Below are 21,370 nucleotides of genomic sequence, written 5' to 3'. Positions count from 1 at the left end.
GGTTGAGCTATGAGGAGAGGCTGAATAAACTGGGCTTGTACTCGTTAGAGTTTAGAAGAATGAGGGGAGATCTCATTGAGACATAGAAGATGATGAATGGGATGGATAGGATAGAGGTGGAAAGACTCTTCCCACTCAAAAAAGACAGTAGGACTAGGGGGCACAGCCTCAAGATAAAAGGGGGGCGGTTTAGAACGGAGTTGAGGAGGAACTTCTTCACTCAAAGGGTGGTGAATCTCTGGAATTCTCTGCCCGTTGAAGTGGTGGAGGCTACTTCGCTAAATATTTTTAAGACGCGGGTTGATGGGTTTTTGATAGGAGAGGGGATTAAGGGTTATGGGGAGAGGGCGGGAAAGTGGAACTGAGCAGCGACAGATCAGCCATGATCTTATTGAATGGCGGGGCAGGCTCGAAGGGCTGGATGGCCTACTCCTGCTCCTATTTCTTATGTTCTTATGTTCTTATAAAGGAGATTCTCATAAGAGGAAAGGTAGAGAGCTTTAGGGAGAGGATTCCAGAGCTCAAAGCCTAGGCAACGGATGGCACAGCCATCGATGGTGGAATGGTTAAAATTGGAGATGCTGAAGAGACTAGAAGTAGAACAGTACAGACATCTCACAGGGTTGTGGGATTGGAGATTATAGCGATAAAGAGAAGTGGTTAGCACTGCGGCCTCAAAGTGCCTGGGACCCAGGTTTGATTCCATCCTTGGGTGACTGTCACTTGGACACTTGCCCTGCATCCGTGTGGGTTTCCTCCCACACTCTAAAGATGGGCAGGTTAGATGGATTGGCCATGCTCAATTGCCTCTTAGTGTCCAAAGATGTGTAGGATTGGGGGATATATATGTGGAGATACAGGGATAGGGTGGGGAAGGGGGTTGGGTCCTTGCAAGATGCTCTACTGGAGAGTCAGTGCAGAATCGATGGGCCAAATGGCCTTTGATTCTATGTTATGGGGAGGGGGGGCGGAATAAAGGGAAAAAAGAAAAAAAGAGGCCTGGGTGTCTGCACCAGGGAGGTGGTGTAGACTCAATGGGCTGAGTAGCCTCTTTTGCACTCAGGGATTCTATATTTATATGACCTGCAACATCCACTTTGCAACCACCTCCCCCCCACCCCCCGATAACCGAGATGAGCAAACCCAGCACAGATCAGGAATCAAATCCAATACTCTTATATTGAGCTCTGTTAATGACCACTCCACTCACCACACTGCTGTGGAGAGGCACTAAAATGGAGGCAGATATCATCTTACCAGAGTTGTAAAGGAATGGATCACAAGAGCATTATGGTAAATTTTGGAGACTTTGTGTACTCCACCCCGAGGGTGCCTCTAGACTGGAATAAGTTGGAGTGGAGGACGACAAAATTACAGAGCATATTCTGCAAACCACAATCCCAGCTAGTGAGGCTCCGCATGGGGAAAGGAACCTGCCGAAAACAGACTGCAATGCCCCACTAATTCAAAGGCAACACTGCCTGAGATCTGGAAGTTGCCTTCAATGCAGAACCCCCGGAAGATCAAGTGGAGAAAATTGGAAGGCAAGTTGAGATTTTCACCAAGTCAGGGACTTTTCAAAATGGCGGCCAGGAGGCCCCTTCAGGCCCCATTTCCAACACACCTAACTTTCCTCCAGGCAAGATATGGGTTCGGATTACATCCTGCACTCCCGGCCTGGTAGGATAGGCATATCCTACCCACTATAATTTTCAATTGAGCCAGACAGTTTGTCTGGATGAGGGAATCTTTTGAAAGGCAAGTTGAGAAGGTCTAGCCCATGCCAAACTATGCTCCTCTAGCCACTCCATGACTCCTCATGCCCCCATGCAAGCTATACCCCTCTACCCATAACTCCACTTCCCCTCTATGCTTCTCTACTCAACATCCCAATGACCCCCATGCCAACCTAGGGCACTTACTGAGATCAAGGCACACAGAGAAGCAGGCCTTGCCAACGTCTAAGCCCCTCCTCTCTCATTTCTAGCGCAAATCACTCTGATCTCCAAAACTAAATATTTCTATAAAGTATCACATCTAAGAATGAGGTCTGCATAATTATCAGTGTTTGGACTGTAATGTTCCATCCACACACCACCCAAACACTTGCATTTTATGCAACGCTTGAATTAGGCATGTGATTAGTAAGTTTGCAGATGACAGAAGATTGGAGGAGTTGCTAATAGTGACAGGGTTACAACAGGATAGATAGATTGTAGACTTGGACACAGAAATGGCAGATGGTGTTTAATCCAGGCAAGTTCGAGGTAATGCATTTTGGAGGTCCATATTTAGGTGTGAATTATACTGTAAATGACAACTCTTAGGAACATTAAAATACAGAGGGATCCGGGTGTGCAGGTCCACAATTCCCTAAAAATGGAACACAGGTGGCCAAGGTGTTTAAAACACATGGCACGCTTGCTTCCATTGGCCGGGGCATTGAGTACAGGAGTTGGGAAATCATGTTGCAGCTATATCAAACCTTAGTTAGGCACATTTGGAGTACTGCGTACAGTACTGCTCACCACACTACCAGAAGGAGAGGGCAAAGAAGGTTCACCAAGATGTTGCCTGGTCTTGAGGATGTTGACTATGAGGAGAGGTTGAATAAACTAGGATTGTTTTCACTGGAAAGATGGAGGCTGAGGGGAGAAATGATAGAGGTCTCCAAAATTATGAGAGCTATAGACAGGATGGATAGTCAGAGGCTTTTTCCTAGGATGGAAACATTAATTAGGAGGAGGCACAGGTTCAAGGTGAGAGGGAGAAAGTTGAAGGGAGATGTGCAAGGGAAGTTTTTCATGCAGAGTGGTGGGTTCCTGTAACATGCTGCCAGAGGTGGTGGTGGAAGCAAGCACATTAGCAACATTTAAAAAGGTATCTGGATGGGTACATAAATAGGGAGGGAATAGAGGGATATGGACTAAGTAAGGACAGAAGGTTTTTTTCCCAGTTTAGGTAGGGCATCATGATCGACAAGCTTAGAGGGTGAAGAGCTGTTTCTGTGCTGTAATTTTCTGTGTGTGATTTGAGGAATTTCATTAACCCACACCAAAACAATGACTAAGTGGGGGAGGATTGGGATTGCACCGGCCGACACACACTTCCTGCTGGAGATGACAGTCATCTTTTTTTTTCCTCTGGAGAATGGCACCCAATGTTTGATGGGCAACTTGTTAGACCATCATTTTGGACCAGCGAGTTTCATATCACATCAGAAGAAACTATGACAAGAAGAGGCCACCAAGAATCTCTCTCATGTACCCCAGCTCTCTCAGGACAATATCCACTGCATTCTGAATACCTCAAATGACTTTGGAATAAAGTGCTAGGCCAAAACAAATATTTATCACCCTTTATTTTTCAGAAAGAAAAGCTTGTCAGCATCTGTTTTAAGTTTGCTTTTCACTCATTTCCAAACAGCGGTTACTCTGCCGGTTTGAGTTAAGGTAGGTCCTTCCATCAGGAGCCAAGCCTCGTTGGAGCAGACGCTGGCAATATCTGTGAAAATGTCTAGAACATGTTGCTTTTATTCACAATTCTTCCCCTGCCAGACACAAACAACTGCTCCCATTGGCAAATCAAATGGCATTGCTGTCTGGCCTCCAGTCTCACTAAACACAAAGTCAAAAGTCCCAGGCTGCTGCAAGAGAGCTCAAACTCACCTGAAATATAAATAAACCTTCCAATATTAAGAATATGTGTGCGCTTTTGATTTTTTTTGGAAAAGACCAGCAAAAACGTGGAGGGGGAGGTGACAGCTTCATAATATTATTACTAGACTTTTAATCCAGAAACTCAGCTAATATTCTGGAGACCTGGGTTCAAATCCCATTGTGGTAGATAATGGAATTTGAGCTCAATAAAAAATATCTGGAATTAAGAATTTACCGGTGACCACGAAACCATTGTCGGAAAAAACCCATCTGGTTCACTAATGTCCTTTAGGGAAGGAAATCTGCCATCCTCACCTGGTCTGGCCCACATGTGACTCCAGAGCCATAGCCGATTCTCAACTGCCCTCTGAAATAGCCTGGCAAGCCACTCAGTTCAAGGGCAACTAGGAATGGGCAATAAATACTGGACCAACCAGTGACACTCAGGTCACATGAAATGATTAAAAGAGGTTAGGTGGATTGGCCACACTAAATTGCCCCTTAGGTGTCCCAAAATATGCAGGTCAAGTATGTCAGACTACATGGATACGCCTGGGGGAGACGCTCTGTTGGCGAGTGGGCACAGGCACGATTGGCTAAAAGGCATCCTTCTGCACTGTAGGGTCCTATGATTCTATGGAAATAGAGTCAGAATATTTGCAGAAAAATTCACAGAACTCCTGGCCTGACTCAAAATGTTAACGCTGTTGTTCTCTCTCCTGTTCAGAATAGGAACTATATTAGACTTGAAACTATTATCTCTGTTTTTTTCCCCTCTCTCTAGAGGCTGCCAGACCTGCTGTGTTTATCCAGCATTTTCTATTGTGTATCTTGTGAAGTAGCTTCTCAGAAGCTCGATACCCACAACCCATGAAAGATTACAAAAAAATACATTCCTATCACCTGTATAAAATCTACAAAATAGCCTGAAGCAATAAATGTGTTTTTTTAATGTATTCATTAGTATCACAAGTAGGTTTATATTAACACCGCAATGACGTTACTGTGAAAAATCCCCAAGTTGTCACACTCCGGTACCTGTTTGGGTACACTGAGGAAGAATTTAGCATGGCCAATACATCTAACCAGCACATTTTTCTGATTGTGGGAGGAAACTCACACAGACATGGGGAGAATATACAGGCTCCACACAGAGTGACCCAAGCCAAGAATCAAACCCGGGTCCCTGGCTCAATGCAGCAGCAGTGCTGTCCACTGTGCTGCCCTTTTGCTTTACAATGTACATAGGCAGTTTCAGATAGTGCAGCTCAGTGGCACAGTATGAGCACTGACGCCTCACAGCAACATGGGTTCAATTTCCAGCTTGGGTCACTGTGCGAAGTCTGCACATTCTTCCCGTGTCTATGTGGGTTCCCTCCAGGTTTCTCTTATTAAGAGGCTCTGAGTGTTAAGGTGCCTCCATTTATTGTACGGCCTCACTGGTAGCTCAGAACTGGAGGAATAAATAAATTAGGAAAGTGACCTGCAACTGATGTGGAGGTACTTACCCTACCTGCCCCCTGCACACCCGCCATGAAACTGGCATTTCCATTTACAGATACTGCCTGACCTGCTGTGCAGTTGTTGCTTTTATTTCCTGACAAGTTCACAGAGAAGGGGGAGTAAGGAAGGAAGGAGGAACCAGCAGCAGTTCTGGACCAGTTGCTGCTGCTGCTCCTGTGTGTCCTCTATCATTACATGGGCTGTTTCAAATCCCAGGCCTCCAGTCTAATATTTTAAATTGTTGACATACTAGCCTTCCAGTTGACGCTAAATGGAAGAGCTTTAATTGAGTGTGATGTACAAAATGTTTACAGCATGGCAAATTAATGCACATCAAGCCATTAAATTATAATACGCCTTCCTAGAGCTGCTCTAATTATATGCTAATGATTCTCTGATCTGTTGACGTCACTGGTTTATTATAAACATGGGTGATAGCGTGCAGCTGCAGAAGTGGCTTCAGCAAGCGGCTGGAAGGCATCGAGAGCCTGACCGACACATCATTGAGCCCAAATTGTGGGAAGGTGCATCAAAAGATGGGCATTTACACCTCACACGCACACAGGAACAGCACGCAGTCAACTGCACCCATGAGTTAAATCTGTCTGTATTTTGACAAAGCGTAGCTTGGGATCGTTTGCCCAAAGACAGTCATTAAGTGAGATCAGCCAGCAAGCGAGCATCATTAACTGTTTATAAAAGAGAATCATTATCCAACTCCTAAACCTTCTGAGAATCAGAATACATTCCTTTTCACTGCACCCCCTCCTCCTCACTGCAAGAAAATACAGAAACAGTGGCAATGACACCTTTGCAGCTTACAGAGAAAGCCCTTGTGACCTGCAGCAAGGTCCACTGTGCATAATAACTAGCATCCAAGAATTTGACAAGCAGAGGGAGGGCTGAGTCACAGGGTATGCACTGCATACATTCAAACAATACATTTCCTTCGTCCTCAGAGCTGTAAAAAACAGACTGATACATGATCCCTCAGGGTGACACACTGGTAAGCGCAGCTGCCTCACAGCGCCAGGGACTCGGGTTCAATTCTAGGTTCAGCTAATGTCGTAATCAAGGACCCCACAGTACCCGGACATTCCCTCCTCCGCCTTCTTCTTTTGGGAAAAAGATTCAGAAGTCTGTGGTCACGTACCAACCTACTCAAGAACAGCTTCTTCCCTGCTGCCATCAGACTTTTGAATGGACCTACCTTGCATTAAGTTGATCTTTCTCTACATCCTAGCTATGACTGTAACACGACATTCTGCACTCTCTCCTTTCCTTCTCTATGAACAATATGCTTTGTCTAAATAAAATATAAGAATCAACACTTTTCACTGTATACTAATGCATGTGACAATAAGAAATAATATAAAAATCTGTTTGCACATTCTCCTCATGTCTGCGGGTGCTCCAGTTTCCTCCCACAGTCCAAAGATGTGGGGATGAGGTTGATTAGCCATGCTACAGTCAGCTTCACAGCACCAGGGACCTGGGTTCGATTCCCGGCTTGGGTCACCATCGGCATGGAGTTTGCACATTCTCTTTCTTCTATGTGTTTACTCCAGGTGCTCCAGTTTCCTCCCACAGTCCAAAAGACATGCTGCTTAAGTGCATGTCTTTCAGACTGGATTGTCCAAGGCACTGAATCGTGCCAAGCAGGGAAATATCTCAGTAGCTCATTGCAGTGTTAATATAAGCCTATTTGTGACTGACAACTAAACTGACCCTTAAAATCAGGGGGATTGACAGGGTAAACACTGGGATTGCAGGGATGGAGCATGGATGGGATTGTTATAGGTACAGGCTCAGTGGGCCGAATGACCTCCTTCTGCATTGGAGGGATTCTATGAAAAGCAAATCCAAAATAAAAAAGGGCAGCGCCAACCATTTTTTTTGAAGATACAAAAAAATCTGAGAAAGTCAAGAATTTATTGCAACAACAACAAGTGACTGGCTCTCAAAGGCTATCTCCTGCAGTACAGGGAGGGAGCCAGAGTTACATCATCAAGTTTCGCCTCAATTAAGTGCAGGTTTCATCTTGTAATTAAATTGTTTGAAGCCACCACAGCATGTGAAAACAGTGACCCCTTCTGCCAAACACACATCAAAGCACCTGAATGGCAAACATTCCCAGCCACCAGATATGGGGCAAGTATTAGCTTGGAAAGCAGATCCAGCCATACCTGTGGTACTGCGCCTGCAGAAACTGGAATTCTTCCTTAATCCGATCCAATGTTTCTGGAAAGGTGAACTTTAATGTTTGGGATGCTGCAGCTGGGGTAGCAGATGGTGGAACCTAGTGAGAGAGAGAAAGAAATAGGTCAGGGTACATTCATGCAATGTATCACCCTCCACAGGGATCACAGTGAATGGTAAAGAATCTTAACAACACAGGAACATTTAGCAAACCTGCAGAATTCTTATTCAATGGCAACAGTTAATTAAAACGCAAAAAAAAGATTTCCAGCTTGCAAGTTAGAAATTCCTAAGTGGAGGAATGATGGCAGCAGACAGCCAACCACTCTGCATCTTACGTGCATCCCTCATATTGGTTTAGTAGGTAAACTAGCACAGTATCTCCTTCATCACATCTGACAAGAATGCAGTCAAGCGTCATATTTAAGGCGGCTACAGTGAGCAGGTCAGTTCAGGAGTAATTCACAGCAAGGCAACCACTTATATAAGTGCAATGGACAGCCGACGGTGAACCCCCACCAACCCTATCAAACAAGGGAGCCTAAAGTCACTGCTGGAGCAGCAAGAGAAAGATCATCTACAGACAATCATTCGCAAACATTACCATAAAAACCACTTTGAGCTAGAGTCACTTTTCTTCGAAGGGTATATATAACAGCTCACCGCTCTGTTTTAAATCAGCAGGTCCTCAGCACTTTTTTGGTTGAAATTCTCTTTTCAAATGGGTTAGTGGAAAATCCTCCCACCCCACACACAGATATCCCCACCCTACAACGGGCAGCACAGTGGTTAGCACTGCTGCCTCAGCGTCAGAGACCCAGTTTAGGTCATTATCTGTGTAGAGTCTGCACATTCTCCCTGTGTCTGCGTGGGTTTTCTCCAGATGCTCTGGTTTCCTCCCACAGTCTGAAAGACATGCTGGCTAGATAGAGTGGCCATGCTAGATTCTCCCTCAGTGTTCCCAAACAGGCACCGGAATGTGGCGATTAGGGGATTTTCACAGCAACTACATTGCCGTGTTAAGCCTACTTGTGACACTAAAATAAAAAAAATGTAAACATCTAAATACCACTACATAACTCATAACACCAAGACAAACATGGATTCTGCACCCTCTGCAATATTTTTTAAAAACTCCTCTCGTGACACAGACACACTCACCACTAGCTCCGGTCACTGAGTCTACCTGCCATCTTCCTGCCACACTCAGTGCCCCTCCAAGTGGAGACGGAACAATCTTCTCTGTAAGCCTGGTTGCCACACCCTGCTCCCACCTTGCCCCAGCACAGCTCCCATAGATTTGCACACTGCTAGACAATTCCACAGACCCCAGTTCCACAGGCACTGCTTAAAGCACAGGCTTCAACAACTGTATTTTCACCAGCCATATAGATTCCATCAACATTTCATTCAAATACACCTGGCTGGCATGGAATACAGCCCAGAAGAGCCTAGGAGTTCAGGGAATATTGTGAGCAACTTTGGTCTTCTTATCTAAGAAAGGTTGCAGTAGCCCTAGAGAGAGAGAGAGAGAGAGAGAGAGAGAGAGAGAGTGTGTGTCCAGAGGAAGTTCACAGGAATGATCCCAGGAATGAAAAGCTTGACATACGAGGAGCGTTTGAGGATTTAGGGTCTGTACTTGATGGAATTTAGAAAGATGAAGGTGGGGTTGAGGGGGAAGGCTCTCATTGAAACTTACAGAATACTGAAAGGCCCGGATAGAGTGGATCCAGGGAAGATGTTTCCATCAGGAGAGACTAGGATTTAAGGGCACAGCCTCAGAGTAAAAGGGACAACCCTTGAGAACCAAGATGAGGAGGAATTTCCTCAGCCAGAGGGAATTCTGTGGAATTCATTGCCACAGAAGGCTGGGGAGGTCAGGTCAGTGAGTGTATTTAGAAAGAGATAGATAGGTTCCTGATTGTAAGGGGATCAAAGCTTCTGGGGAAAAGGCAGGAGAGTGGGGTTGAGAAACTTATCAAATATGATTAAGTGGCAGAGCAGACTCGATTGGCCAAATGGGTTAATTCTGAAGCTATATCCAATGGTTAACAGGCAGAGAGAGGTGTGGGGGTGTAAAAAGGGGGAGGCTGGCCACACCTCTAATACCTCACCTCCATCCAATGACTGTTGTTGGGGAAAATGTGCATACCACTACATCAGGACAGGCAAGGCTGTGATGCCCCCCTCAAAGACATTTAGCTCAATGCCCATTGTCTATCCTCATGTATGAGGGAGTCAAATGGGCAACGCACCAGCTTGAAATGAGGAAGAGAGTGACAATAAAGACAATCTCCGTTCACTCACTTCATAGACTGCACTCAGGGAGAGTTCCCATCCCTACCCATTGAGAAGCCATTAAAATAAGTAGAAAACTGCACTCAGTAATACAGTATGGCAAGACAATTGCTTCACGTCATTCAAATCATTGCTTTAAATCCCATCAGAAGCTAGCTTTTAAACTCGTACTACAACATGTCAAGAGTTCCATCCATTTTCACTCGGATTGTCTAAGCAGAGAAAACATACACTATCTTTTCACCCGATAATAACTATACTTGTCAACTGTGTTGTGCAGAAGTCTTGCATTAGGAGGCTGGGAAGATGCTGGTGGTATACACACTTGCTTTCCCAATCACTGATGAGGAGGAAATGAGGGGAGGAAAGCCAAAAAAAATACCCAGAGCCTCAGTCAGTCACAGATACAGCCAGGGTATTTTAACATTGCTCCACCTACACAGCTGTGGTTATGTATAAAAATCACTCACCAAAAAACTGACTTTAAAAAGGAACCACGATTTAGCAGGGGACAAAATGGTTTCAGGGAACTTATTTAAACGATGCTGGTAATCATATGCTTACAGTGCAGAAGGAGGCCACTCAGCCCATCAAACTTGTACCGACTCAACACCTTACCCAGGCCTATACCAAGGGGCAATTTACCTTGGTCAATCCACCTAACACGCACATCTTTTGGAGTGCGGGAGCAAAGCAGAGTACCCAGAGAGTGCACATAAGACACAGGGGAGAACGGTGGCACCATAGTTAGCACTGCTGCCTCTCAGCGCGAGGGATTTAGGTTCAGTTCTGGCTTTGGGTCACTGACTGTGTGGAGTCTACACATCCTTCCCGTGTCTGCGTGGGTTTCCTCTGGGTGCTCCAGCTTCCTTCTACATTCCAAAGATGGTGTGGGTTAGATGGATTGGCTATGCTAATTTAACCCTTAGTGGGTAAAAACATAGGATTATGGGGATAGGGCTTGGGTGAGCTTGCTGTTGGTGCAGGCTCGATGGGCCAAATGGCTTCTTTCTATACTGTACAGATTCTATGAGAACATGCAAACTCCACACCCAGAGGAAACCCACACAGACACAGGGAGAATGTGCAAACTCCACAGACAGTCACCAAGGCCGGAGCTGAACACAGGTCCCTGGCGCTCAGAGGCAGGAATGCTAACCACTGTGCCACCGTGCGTGATACTCTGCCAATGTGCAATGTGAACAGACACATCCAATCCAAGCTCAGGCATTGACAACACAAGGCTGCTCTCTCCAAGAAGACCAAACTGTTTGATCGGAGTATGGCGATATGAAGAGCAGCAGGTCTGAAATATCATTCCAGTGTTAAAAAGAAATAATATAGAAATATTTCCATATTATTCCCAACTCTGGACTGATCAATTGCAAAATTGCGCTCAAAGATACGTCTATCTTTTCCCCAAACAATCACAATACCCCCAGGCCTTTGCTATTACAGCAATGACACTACCCAACCCTGTGCAAAAGGATTCCACTAACTCTGTTTTGTCCTCAACCTCCCTTCCAACTCCTCCCGAGTTATTTGTCAATCTTCAGAAACACAGTAAAGTGAGGAAATACTGTTGGGATGAACCCCAAGTCCAGACATAAAGTTCTGTTTAGTACATAATTCAGCAACTGAAGATATAGGGAGATCAATGGGAACCTGTATCAAAATTTTAAGAAGGTGGCTCCTCAAGGCTGCAGGGAGCTCAAACATATTGCACAAAGACAAAAAGGTACTCCTGCTGTACGGGGCAGTGTGTTTTGCAGGCAGTCAAGCACACCCTCAATTGGGAGGTAGCTGGAAAATAGAACCCAGGCCCAAGGCTTTCTCCCCAAAACAATGGCGCAACTACAAATCATTCTGAGGCAGGGTTGTGAGGACGAACAGGGCAACAAACTTGTGAAGGCAACTTCCCACAAACGGGCAAATGATTGGTCATTGACTGCAATGGTGGAACTGATGTTTGGGTGTTGGGGGGCGGGGGGGGGTGTAACAAAGCTAGCCAAGAGACTGAGATAACCTCAGTTCTTGGAAATACTGCTGCAAGATCTTTTACAAGATCTACACAACACAGTTAAACATGGCTCCAGTTTAAAAGGTGCCATCAGACGGGCACACCCTCCAAACAGGGCTGCACCTTCTACTGCACTGAAAATGTCAAACCTGGACTCGTTTCCTGGGATTCTGTCCATGACTCTTTCTGACTAAGTGACAAGCGTTCTGCCACTGAGCCAAGCCAGTGTTATTCCACAATATTAAAAAGAAAAATCTGATGCCAATTTTTATTAGAAATTGCTTTAGGTTACATCAGGGCAAGTCTGACAGTTTATTAAAGATGCATACAAACATACAAGATAAGGCCAAATATACACAGGCATACCTAAAGCATGCCAGCTCATCCTAATGGGCATTTACAGGAGCAGATTCTGCCAAGTGCACCAAGGGAGATTTACTCATCCCTTATCACTAAATGTAAGCCTGCTGCTAAGTGAGTCTTAGTCTGACCCACTGAGCTCTCTATCAGTGAGTTTACTATATTGGTTTCTAAGCGAAAAAAAAAATCTAATCAGCAGTCATTACAAAGAGTTACTGTAGCTGGTTAACTACATGCAAATGAGAATTATCACTTTTGTGTCAAGTGCTTCATCTGCTAATCCAATAAAGAATCAGTTGTGGGGCAAGCTCTGTGCAATATCAAGTAGCAGAACTTACTCTATTATTGCTATAATCCAATATTTCTGAGCGTGTGGCGAGAAGGAGGCGGGGTAAAATAATATGAGGGAACTGCTCCCCCAATGCCTTTAGATACCAGTGCACCCTGTGACGTGTTAATAAATAACATGCAGCATCAAGTCTTGGGGTCAGTCCCAGGTTTGTGCTTCTTTAGCAGATATCAGCAATTGGCACTTTACCCCGTGCTAAGTCGTGTGTGTGTGTGTGTGTGTGTGTGTGTGTGTGTGTGTGTGTGTGTTTAAGAAATAGATTTAAAAAGCAGTTAGGTTTCCCACTTCTGATTACTATCCAGCGACTCCTGCTGAAAGGTGCAGGTGTAGACAGGACAGGCTCAGCACTGATGTCCCCAGCAGCTGTACACAGTCAGTTAATGCCGGCTCTGTCAACTCCACATGATGAAAGGCAATTTATATGAAGCACGGCTCCCACTGCCCGGCAAAGGTCAGTGTCTCAGGGGGTGGGGGAAGAGAGAAAATAGGAGCAAGATAAATATATGGAGATCAAAGAAGAGGGGGAAAAAAAAAGTGTTCAACTTTTTAAAACCATACAGGGGAAACGTTAGGCGAGGAGATGGTGGCTTTGAAAAGCTATTTGGAGGAGTGAAAATATGCATTTGTTAGTAAACTGAAGAGGGGCAGACAGGAGAGGGAAATGAAGAGATTCTCATTTAGTTCAAATGAGGTCATCTCCAGTGAAGCTAAGGGCAGCACAGTAACGCAGGGGTTAGCACTCATACCTCACGGTACCACGGACCCAAGTTCAACTCCAGCCTTGGGTCACTGTGGAGTTTGCACATTCTCCCCGTGTCCACGTGGGTTTCCTCTGGGTGCTCCAGTTTCCTCCCACATTCCAAAAGATAGAGAATATAGAACATAGAAAAACTACAGCACAAACAGGCCCTTCGGCCCACAAGTTGCGCCGAACACGTCCCTACCTACTAGGCTTACTTATAACCCTCTAAGTCCCATGTACTTATCCAAAAGTCTCTTAAAAGACTCTTTTAAGATGTCTCTGTCAGGTGGATTAGACCATGAGACATAGGAGCAGAATTAGGCCACTTGGCCCATTGAGTCTGCTCTGCCATTCAATCATGGCTGATATTTCTCTCATCCCCATTCTCCTGCCTTTTCCCCAGAACCCCCAATTCTCTTATCAATCAAGAACCCATGCCAGGCTGACTTTCCCTTAGTGTCCAAAGATGTGTAGGTTAATTGGATTATCCACGATAAATACACAGAGTTAGGGGGAAAGAGGGTGTAGGGGAGGCCTTAGTGTTGGTGGATTAGCAGGGTAAATACATGGGGTAGGGCCTGGGTGGGATTATTGTCACTGCAGGTTTGATGGGTTGAATGAGTTCTGCACTATAGGGATTCTATGATTCTAAGCCATATGCTTAGAACTCTGAAAATGATGACTGGAGGATTAAAAATTGAGACAGGGGAAGAATTGGTGGCTGAATTAGACAGCAATGACCATCAGGTTAAAGGAGGACTGATACTGATTTGCAAGCTCAGCTGCTGGATCTGGGGGGTATTCTAACTGTGCAATCATAGCATTCATGAGAAAATTGCTGAAGACAGGGCACGCTATTAAACCAGAAATTTATCCCAATTTCATTCTTCCTTTACACATAGTACAGCCAATTGACAAATTTCCTTCAAATATATTTGCTCCACCCAGTTAGCTTGTTTACATAATGATGATTCTTGAGGAGGCAACCATTCACAAAGTCATTTTGTATATGCAGCATGCACACAGGATACAAGATGCCTGGGTTGAACAAATGCATCCATTTGCAAATAGCCTACACACAGCAAATGGCCCAGAGTGCCAGGGAATACAGGACCTAGCTTCATTGCGGTACAGCTTCAAGGAGGGTCATTTAGGATAGACATCCAGTAACTCAGACACAGCAATGCCACATGCTGAACTCCTAGTTTTTTGTAATATATATCTTTGGTCAAGCCACTTTATAGCCTTTGGTGCGAGCATGGAAAAAGGCCAAGGAACACAAGAACATGTTTCGTTATTGCTTGGCAAATAAAAAAGGTCATGTGCCCATTATGCTTTCAGTAGCGGTTACAAGACATACTTCTGAGATTAATGTAAACGATAACATTGACACATAATACAGACTCAACCCCAGGGTAAATATGACTGAGCTGTACCTCAACACCAATTAGCCTCATGTAAAAATTCTCAGTTTTGTTTTCAACTCCCCCCATTGCTTCCTCCCCTCCTATTTCTCTGATACCACCAACCCTACCACCCATCTGAGTCTCTGCAATCCTCCCAACTATGAGCTCTTGTGCATCCCCATTTTCAACCCTGCTGCCATTGGTGGGCTGCCCAACCCCTGAACTTTGAAATTCCCTCCCCAAATGTCTCCACCTCTCACTCTTGCCTCATTTAAAGATGGTCCTTCAAAGCTGGCAGTTTGACCAAGGCTTTGGCACTTGTCCTAATATCACCATGTGGTTCCACGTCAAAACTTATTTGATATCACTCCCCTGTGAAGAGCTAAGAAATTTTACTACGTTAATATGCTCTATAAATAAACTCACGTCATTGGACCAGCATCCACAGTCTCTCAGGGGAAAAGAAATATGGATTTCCACAACCTTTTGTTTAAATATATGCCCAGTCTCCCATCCATTGACTCCGTCTACACTTCCCGCTGCCCTGGGAAAGCAGCCAGCATAGTTAGGGACCCCACGCAACCCAGACATTCTCTCTTCCACCTTCTTCCGTAGGGATAAAAGATACAAAAGTCTGAAAATAAGTACAGACTGACTCAAGAGCAGCTTCTTCCCTGCTGCCAATCAGACTCTTGAATATTAAGCTGATCTTTCTCTTCACCCTACCAGTAACTGCAACATTATAATCTGCACCCTATCCTTTCTTTCTCTCCTATATACTCTATGAACAGTATGCTTTGCCTGTATAGCGTGCAAGAAACAATACTTCTCTGCTTCCCAATACACGTGACAATAATTTTTTTTAAAAAAATCAATTACTTGTGCTCGCCAACCTTACTCCCCATCCTATCAGGGAAAGACCACACAGCACCTCAAGGATGAAAACTCACCTCTCCAGCTCTAGATTTCATACTTTCCACACTGACAAATAACACGTCTGGGGCAATTGATAGGAAATTGGCCAATGAGCCCATTATCATTGAACTATGCGACTACCAGCAAGGCAAGTGAACTAGATTAGCCTTTTCCCCAGTCTGCCAATTCTTAAGTGCTTCTCTCACAATATAAACTAGAAACACAATCAACCTGGAGGCCTCAGGTGGAACATCAATCATTTGACCACCCTTGATTCACATACAGAATATAGCTACAGCCCAAAAAGGTTTCAGATGTACATCGCATTTAAGATTAAAAATACAGCTTAAAATATTACAAACACCATCATCAAGCCAACAGGAAAATGCCAACTGTTATACAATCACAGAATCCCTCTAGTGCAGGAGGCCATTCAGCCCATCAGGCCTGCACCGACAACAATCTCACTCTGGCCCTATCCCAGTAACCCCATGTATTTACCTTGCTAATCCCCTTGACACAAAAGGGGCAATTTAGCATAGCCAATCCACCTAATCCACGCATTTTAGGAGCGTGGGAGGAAACCTGAGCACCCGGAGGAAACACATAGACGCAGGGAGAATGGAGGAAACTCCACACAGACAGACACCCGAGGCTGAACTTGAACTCGGGTCCCTGGCGCTGTGAGGCAGCAATGCTAACCACTGTGCTACCCAAAACTGTCTCAAAAAAAATTAAAATCAGCTGAACCTGGGAGGGGGAACAGCATCTTATGGTGCTCTAATTTGAATGTGTTATTGTGTCTGCAAGATTCAACAGCAACTTAAAATTGGAATTGATTATGGTCTCAAACAAAGGAGAAGGAGCAGTTAGATTAACTGGATAGCTCTATATATTTTAATTTAAAAACGCAGTTACAGCAGGTATGATGGGCTGAAGAGCCTCCCTGTGTCCTGTTCTGTCTACCAAGGAAGGCCATTTCAAATTTGGGCTCATTCTAATAACGTAGACACCCCCTTCCAATTAGTTTGGAGTTGCGGGGGGTGGGGGGGGATTACCACAAAATGACATGTCAGGAAGAGACAAGACATCACAAGCTCAGTAACCCCCCTGCTCACGGTGTGTCTGCATAATCAGTAACTCCTTTACCCCCCCAAAAAAACTATGTCCCAGCTAGAAAAAAAAAATCAATGCCAGGTTTTTAAATCTGAAGTCTTTAAACAGCAACACTCTCCATTGCTCCTAGCCCAACACAGCATTTAAAAGGAGTGGTGATATCATCCACGACACATTAGGTAGAAGGGAGGGAGAAAGCACTTGCAGTAACCACCAGGCAAGTATGACAGTATATCCTCAACTAACAAGGGAATGCAAGGACGGGGTAAATGACTGCACAGACAACAGCAGTATGACAGGCACCGCACTTATCTGACCTCTAATCATTCCCCCCCCCCCTCCAGATGCCAGTGTAAACAACTGGCTGTAATTCCAACAAGCATTTGTTGCCCCACACGTGTAGGGCACATGCCCACCCACCTCCCCTTCGCCTCCAGAGTGCAAAAGCATTGTAAAACTGTGGGCGGGATGGGGTTTTTTTTATTTTAAAGTCTCAGATTGTTTTACCATACGGTGTAAACAAATTAAAAGCCCATTCACTTGTATCCACTGAAATCTCTTTATGTGGGTGCCTATGGCTCTCTCCCTCCCCCCCAGTGACAACCCATCTCCATTTTTGTTACTTAGGAGAGTGTTCCTTTGAGTTCGCAGCGAAGCCAGGACGATGCAGCAACACACACACACAATGACCCTTTCCCTGTTGGAAGAAATCAGGAAAAGCCAGCCATGGCCAGTATTTACATGGCAAGGGGTGGGGGGGGGGCGGTAAGAGAGTCACAGCCTCAACTAATCATCTATTAGCAATTCCCCCTCCCCAGCAGCAGCCAGCCCCCTGTGTTAGTATCACTTTAACTATCTCAGCGAGAGAGAGGGAGAGAAATAGGCCACAGTATAACAAGACAGTCGCAGTGTACGGAAGCAGCCACTCACTCAGTCTCAACCCTTTCCTGCGGAGGGAGAGCAAAAAAAAACACCAAAAAAAAAGCACTTACCGATGAACGATTGTGGGGAAACATTTTTGCCAACGAAGGAGGGAAAATCCTCCAGCTTTGCCGCGATCTTCAAATATCCCCCCCTCCCCTCCTCCTTCCTTCCTTCCTTTTAAAAAGAAACAACAGCCCCAGCGATCAAACACAGTGTAATACAATGTTGTACATCCCCTGGATCCCTTTGTTCAGATGGGCTAATTCAAACAAGCACTTCTTCTCTGCCGGGATCAAATCATGTAGCCTTCAGGCGATGGTTCGCAATTGGCTCATAAATCTGTCAGTAATGTCGGATACTTTTTTTCCCTCTCTCTCTCTCTCCTCCCGGCGTCCTGGCTGATGTGTAAGAAAAAAGGCAGATTAATAAATGGCACGCAAGCACAAAACAAGGGGAGGGAGAGAGAGAAAATAGAGAAATGGGTACATCGATATATATACAGGGGAGGGAGGTTGGAAGAAAGTAGGAGGCAGGAGCGATAGGAGAGGCTTTTTGCCGCTGCCAGGGATCAGGACACGCGGTTTCTTGGAGTGAAATCTAATGTTTTCACCGCAACTCGTCAATTACCAGCGCCCCGCCGACCAATGGCGAGCTGCTCTCCCCACCCGACCCACGTGGGGGCCTCGCCACCCTCTCTCACCCATTGGCTACATTCAGGTTGCAACATCTTCTGGCTACATTTCTGACTTGGATCTCCTCTCCTTCCCCTCTTACACTAAAATGTATTCATTTCATTTCTAATTGATGTCCCAAACAAGTTAGCTCCCCTCTTTTGATTTGTCCCTACATGTAAGGACAACACAAGCACATGCCCCCCCCCCTCCCACACACAAAAAAACATGTTTAATTAAAGACAAGAGTTTTAAAGTTAATGTGGCAAGTAGGCTTGTGAAATCGCCTAGTTGCCACACTCCGGCGCCTGTTCGGGTACACTGAGGGGGAAATTTAGCACGGCCAATGCACCTAACCAGCATGCCTTTCTAAAGTTTAAAGTGTATTTATTAGTGTCAAAAGTAGGCTTACATTAACACTACAATGAAGCTTAAAGTGCTTCATTTTGAGTGGCATGGTAGCATAGTGGTTAGCACTGCTGCCTCACAGCTCCAGGGACCTGGCTTTGGTTACTGCCTGTGTGGTCTGCATGTTCTCCCTGTGTCTGTATGGGTTTTCTCCAGGTGCTCCAGTTTCCTCCCACAGCCTGAAAGCTGTGCTGGTTAGGTGCATTGGCCATACTAAATTCTCCCTCAGCAAACCCAAACAGGTGCTGGAGTGTGGCAACTATCAGATTTTCGCAGTAACTTAATTGCAGTGTTAATATAAGCCTACTTGTGACTAATATTTAAACTTAGTTACCACATTCCAGCACCTGTTTGGGTATGCTGGGGGAGAATTTAGCACGACCAATGCTAACCAACATGTCTTTCTAAAGTTTATTTATTAGTGTCACAAGTAACCTTACATTAACACTGCAATGAAGTTACTGTGAAAATCCTCGAGTCACCACACTCCGTTGCCTGTTCAGATACAAAGGGAGAATTTAGCATGGCCAACACACCAAGCCAGCATGTCTTTCAGAGGAAACCAGAGCACCTGGAGGAAACCCACGCAGACACTTGGAGGACATGCAGACTCTGCACAGATAGTGTCCCAAGCCAGAAATTGAACCTAGGTCCCTGGTGCTGTGAGGCAGCAGTGTCACTGTGCCACAGTGCCCCCCAGAATTTAGTTGCATTCCTGGATTAATAATCTAGTGATAATATCAGCAGGCCATCTCCAACCCCTTTACCAGCACTTTTGCCTTGTCACCTGCAAGAAATTCCTTAAAGTCCAACCCTTTGACAAAACTACCCTTTCTAATACCTCCATCTGAGGCCCAGCATCCATCTTTGTCTGATTACAGTACCATGCAGCACCATGGGATGTTTCTCTACATTGGTAGTGCTGCATTACGGTCAAAAGTTATTTTATTTTGTACAGTAATTCAGCTTAACATAACCCCTCCCTCATTCGAGGGTGCCCAGGACCATTGTTGCATTTGGACACTACTCCTGGTAAACTCAGCACAGACCACAAATTAAAACTGGGATGTTTCTGGTTGGTAGGACACAGCATAACACATATTCATCAAGAAAGTGCCAAAATAGAATGCTGGAATCACACATCCTAATCGCTTTTACACATACTAAACCAACACCCATTTTCACAACAGGATTTTTTTTAAAAAAAACACATTTAATATATTGTACAAAGTAAATACTGTTCAAGGGATGAATGGCAAGCAAGCATGTATGTTTTATTTTGGGTCTTGTACATAAGCAGTCACATGTGACTAATTCAAGCTTGGCACCTGTTAAGCACATAATGTACACAACATACTTTAAGATTGCACTGTTATAATGTGGAATATTTTGGCAACATGCAATAATGTGTTTTTTTTTGTTCTCACCTCTTCCTGTCATGTAAGGTTCCCTTATGATGAATGGGCCCAAATAAGAAAACATTGGGGTGGCTTCACCGTCAGTGATGGAGGAAGAAAAAAAGCAAAACTTGCCAACAGTAGCAGAACAGACAAGCCATAGCAGAAACAGAATATTATATATAAGAAACAGATGATTTGGATGGCGATCTACAATGTCGGAATCCAACTTTGGGGTTCAGATAACTTTACACACAGCTCAGGCTTTGCCTTATGGCTGATGACATCACCTGAACTTTGAGTTTGTGGTACTCACAATTCCAAGCAGCTATAATTCATTTGCAGAGAGCATGTCCCGATGCCAATTTGTGAAAATATGTTTCCTGTCACTTGCAATGCTGACATTGGACTCGCAGATTTTTTTTGGTACTTTATGTGAGGATAGATGTCTCCTGATTTTATTACACCCCAGTCCCAGTGGATCACAGACCATCTATGGGTGACAGGGTGGGGGAACCTGTTCCACACCCTCTGCTAATATAGTTTTGAGCTGTTGCCAATGGAATGCCAGCACGCTGGAGGTAGAGGGTGCATTCCACACTCCCTGTCATGATGCATTTGCGGCTCCAACTTGCTTCATTGTCTTATTGCCAACATTACACAGTCACTATGACACCAGGTTTGTTTCAGAGGATCTCCTGTGGCATTGCTCATGCGTAGTTACGGATCTGGCACATAACTGATTGGCAGCCATACCCAAAGCTCATAATCTTGAATCCCCTCCCTGAATTCCTCTTTAGAATCTTCAAGAAAACCCACCTCTTAGAGCCAAGCCGCCTAACCTCTCCTTCTTCACAAATTGTCCATTTTACTCATATTTCAGCAAAGCACCTTGAGCCAAAAACAGAAAATGCTGGAAAATTTCAGCAGGTCTGACAGCATCTGTGGGGAAAAAATAGAGCCAACATTTCAAGTCAGCATGAACTTTCATAACAGCTGGGTCATCCTGACTGGATACATTACTCCTATTCTCTCTCCAAGGTGCTGCCAGACCTGCAGAGATTTTCCAGCATTTTGTCTCAGATTCCAGCATGCCTAGTCTTTTGCCTTTATTAAGGCATCTTGGGCCTTTTGTTTAAATGTTAACTGCTCTATATAAATGCAAGTGGTTGCTATTCAGTTCTGCTGATAGCTTACACGCTAGGTTCATGTCGAAGCTGGTCACTGAAGGTTGTTCAGCACACGGACATTATTTATAGAGTCACAGAATGATAAGAAGGAGGCCATTTGGTCCATCTAGGTTTTTTTGCAGAGTGATATCCCTAAAAATTAGTCCACTTCAAGTACTAACCAATTCCCTTCTGAAAGATTCTATTGAATTTCAGCCACTTGTAGGCAGAGCG

The 21,370-nt window shown here is 44.8% G+C and overlaps 1 protein-coding gene across 1 annotated transcript in view; it reads right to left on the bottom strand.

The window, feature by feature from the left end:
* The window catches only part of LOC145358786 (transducin-like enhancer protein 1), a 215,486-nt gene extending 197,421 nt beyond the window's left edge, over positions 1 to 18,065 (bottom strand). The window contains exons 1-2 of the mRNA XM_080213073.1: positions 17,560 to 18,065; positions 7,349 to 7,461 (exon numbers count right to left, since the gene is read on the bottom strand). Of these exons, the coding sequence (XP_080069199.1) occupies positions 7,349 to 7,461; positions 17,560 to 17,583 (137 nt within the window). The 5' untranslated portion in view covers positions 17,584 to 18,065. The remainder of the gene's footprint in view (positions 1 to 7,348; positions 7,462 to 17,559) is intronic.
* Positions 18,066 to 21,370: the final 3,305 nt, after the last annotated feature.

The sequence above is a fragment of the Carcharhinus amblyrhynchos genome, chromosome 26 (genome assembly GCF_965287045.1).
Source record: "Carcharhinus amblyrhynchos chromosome 26, sCarAmb.v2.hapA, whole genome shotgun sequence".
Taxonomy (NCBI): domain Eukaryota; kingdom Metazoa; phylum Chordata; class Chondrichthyes; order Carcharhiniformes; family Carcharhinidae; genus Carcharhinus; species Carcharhinus amblyrhynchos.
This window is presented reverse-complemented; position numbering and strand designations above follow the sequence as displayed.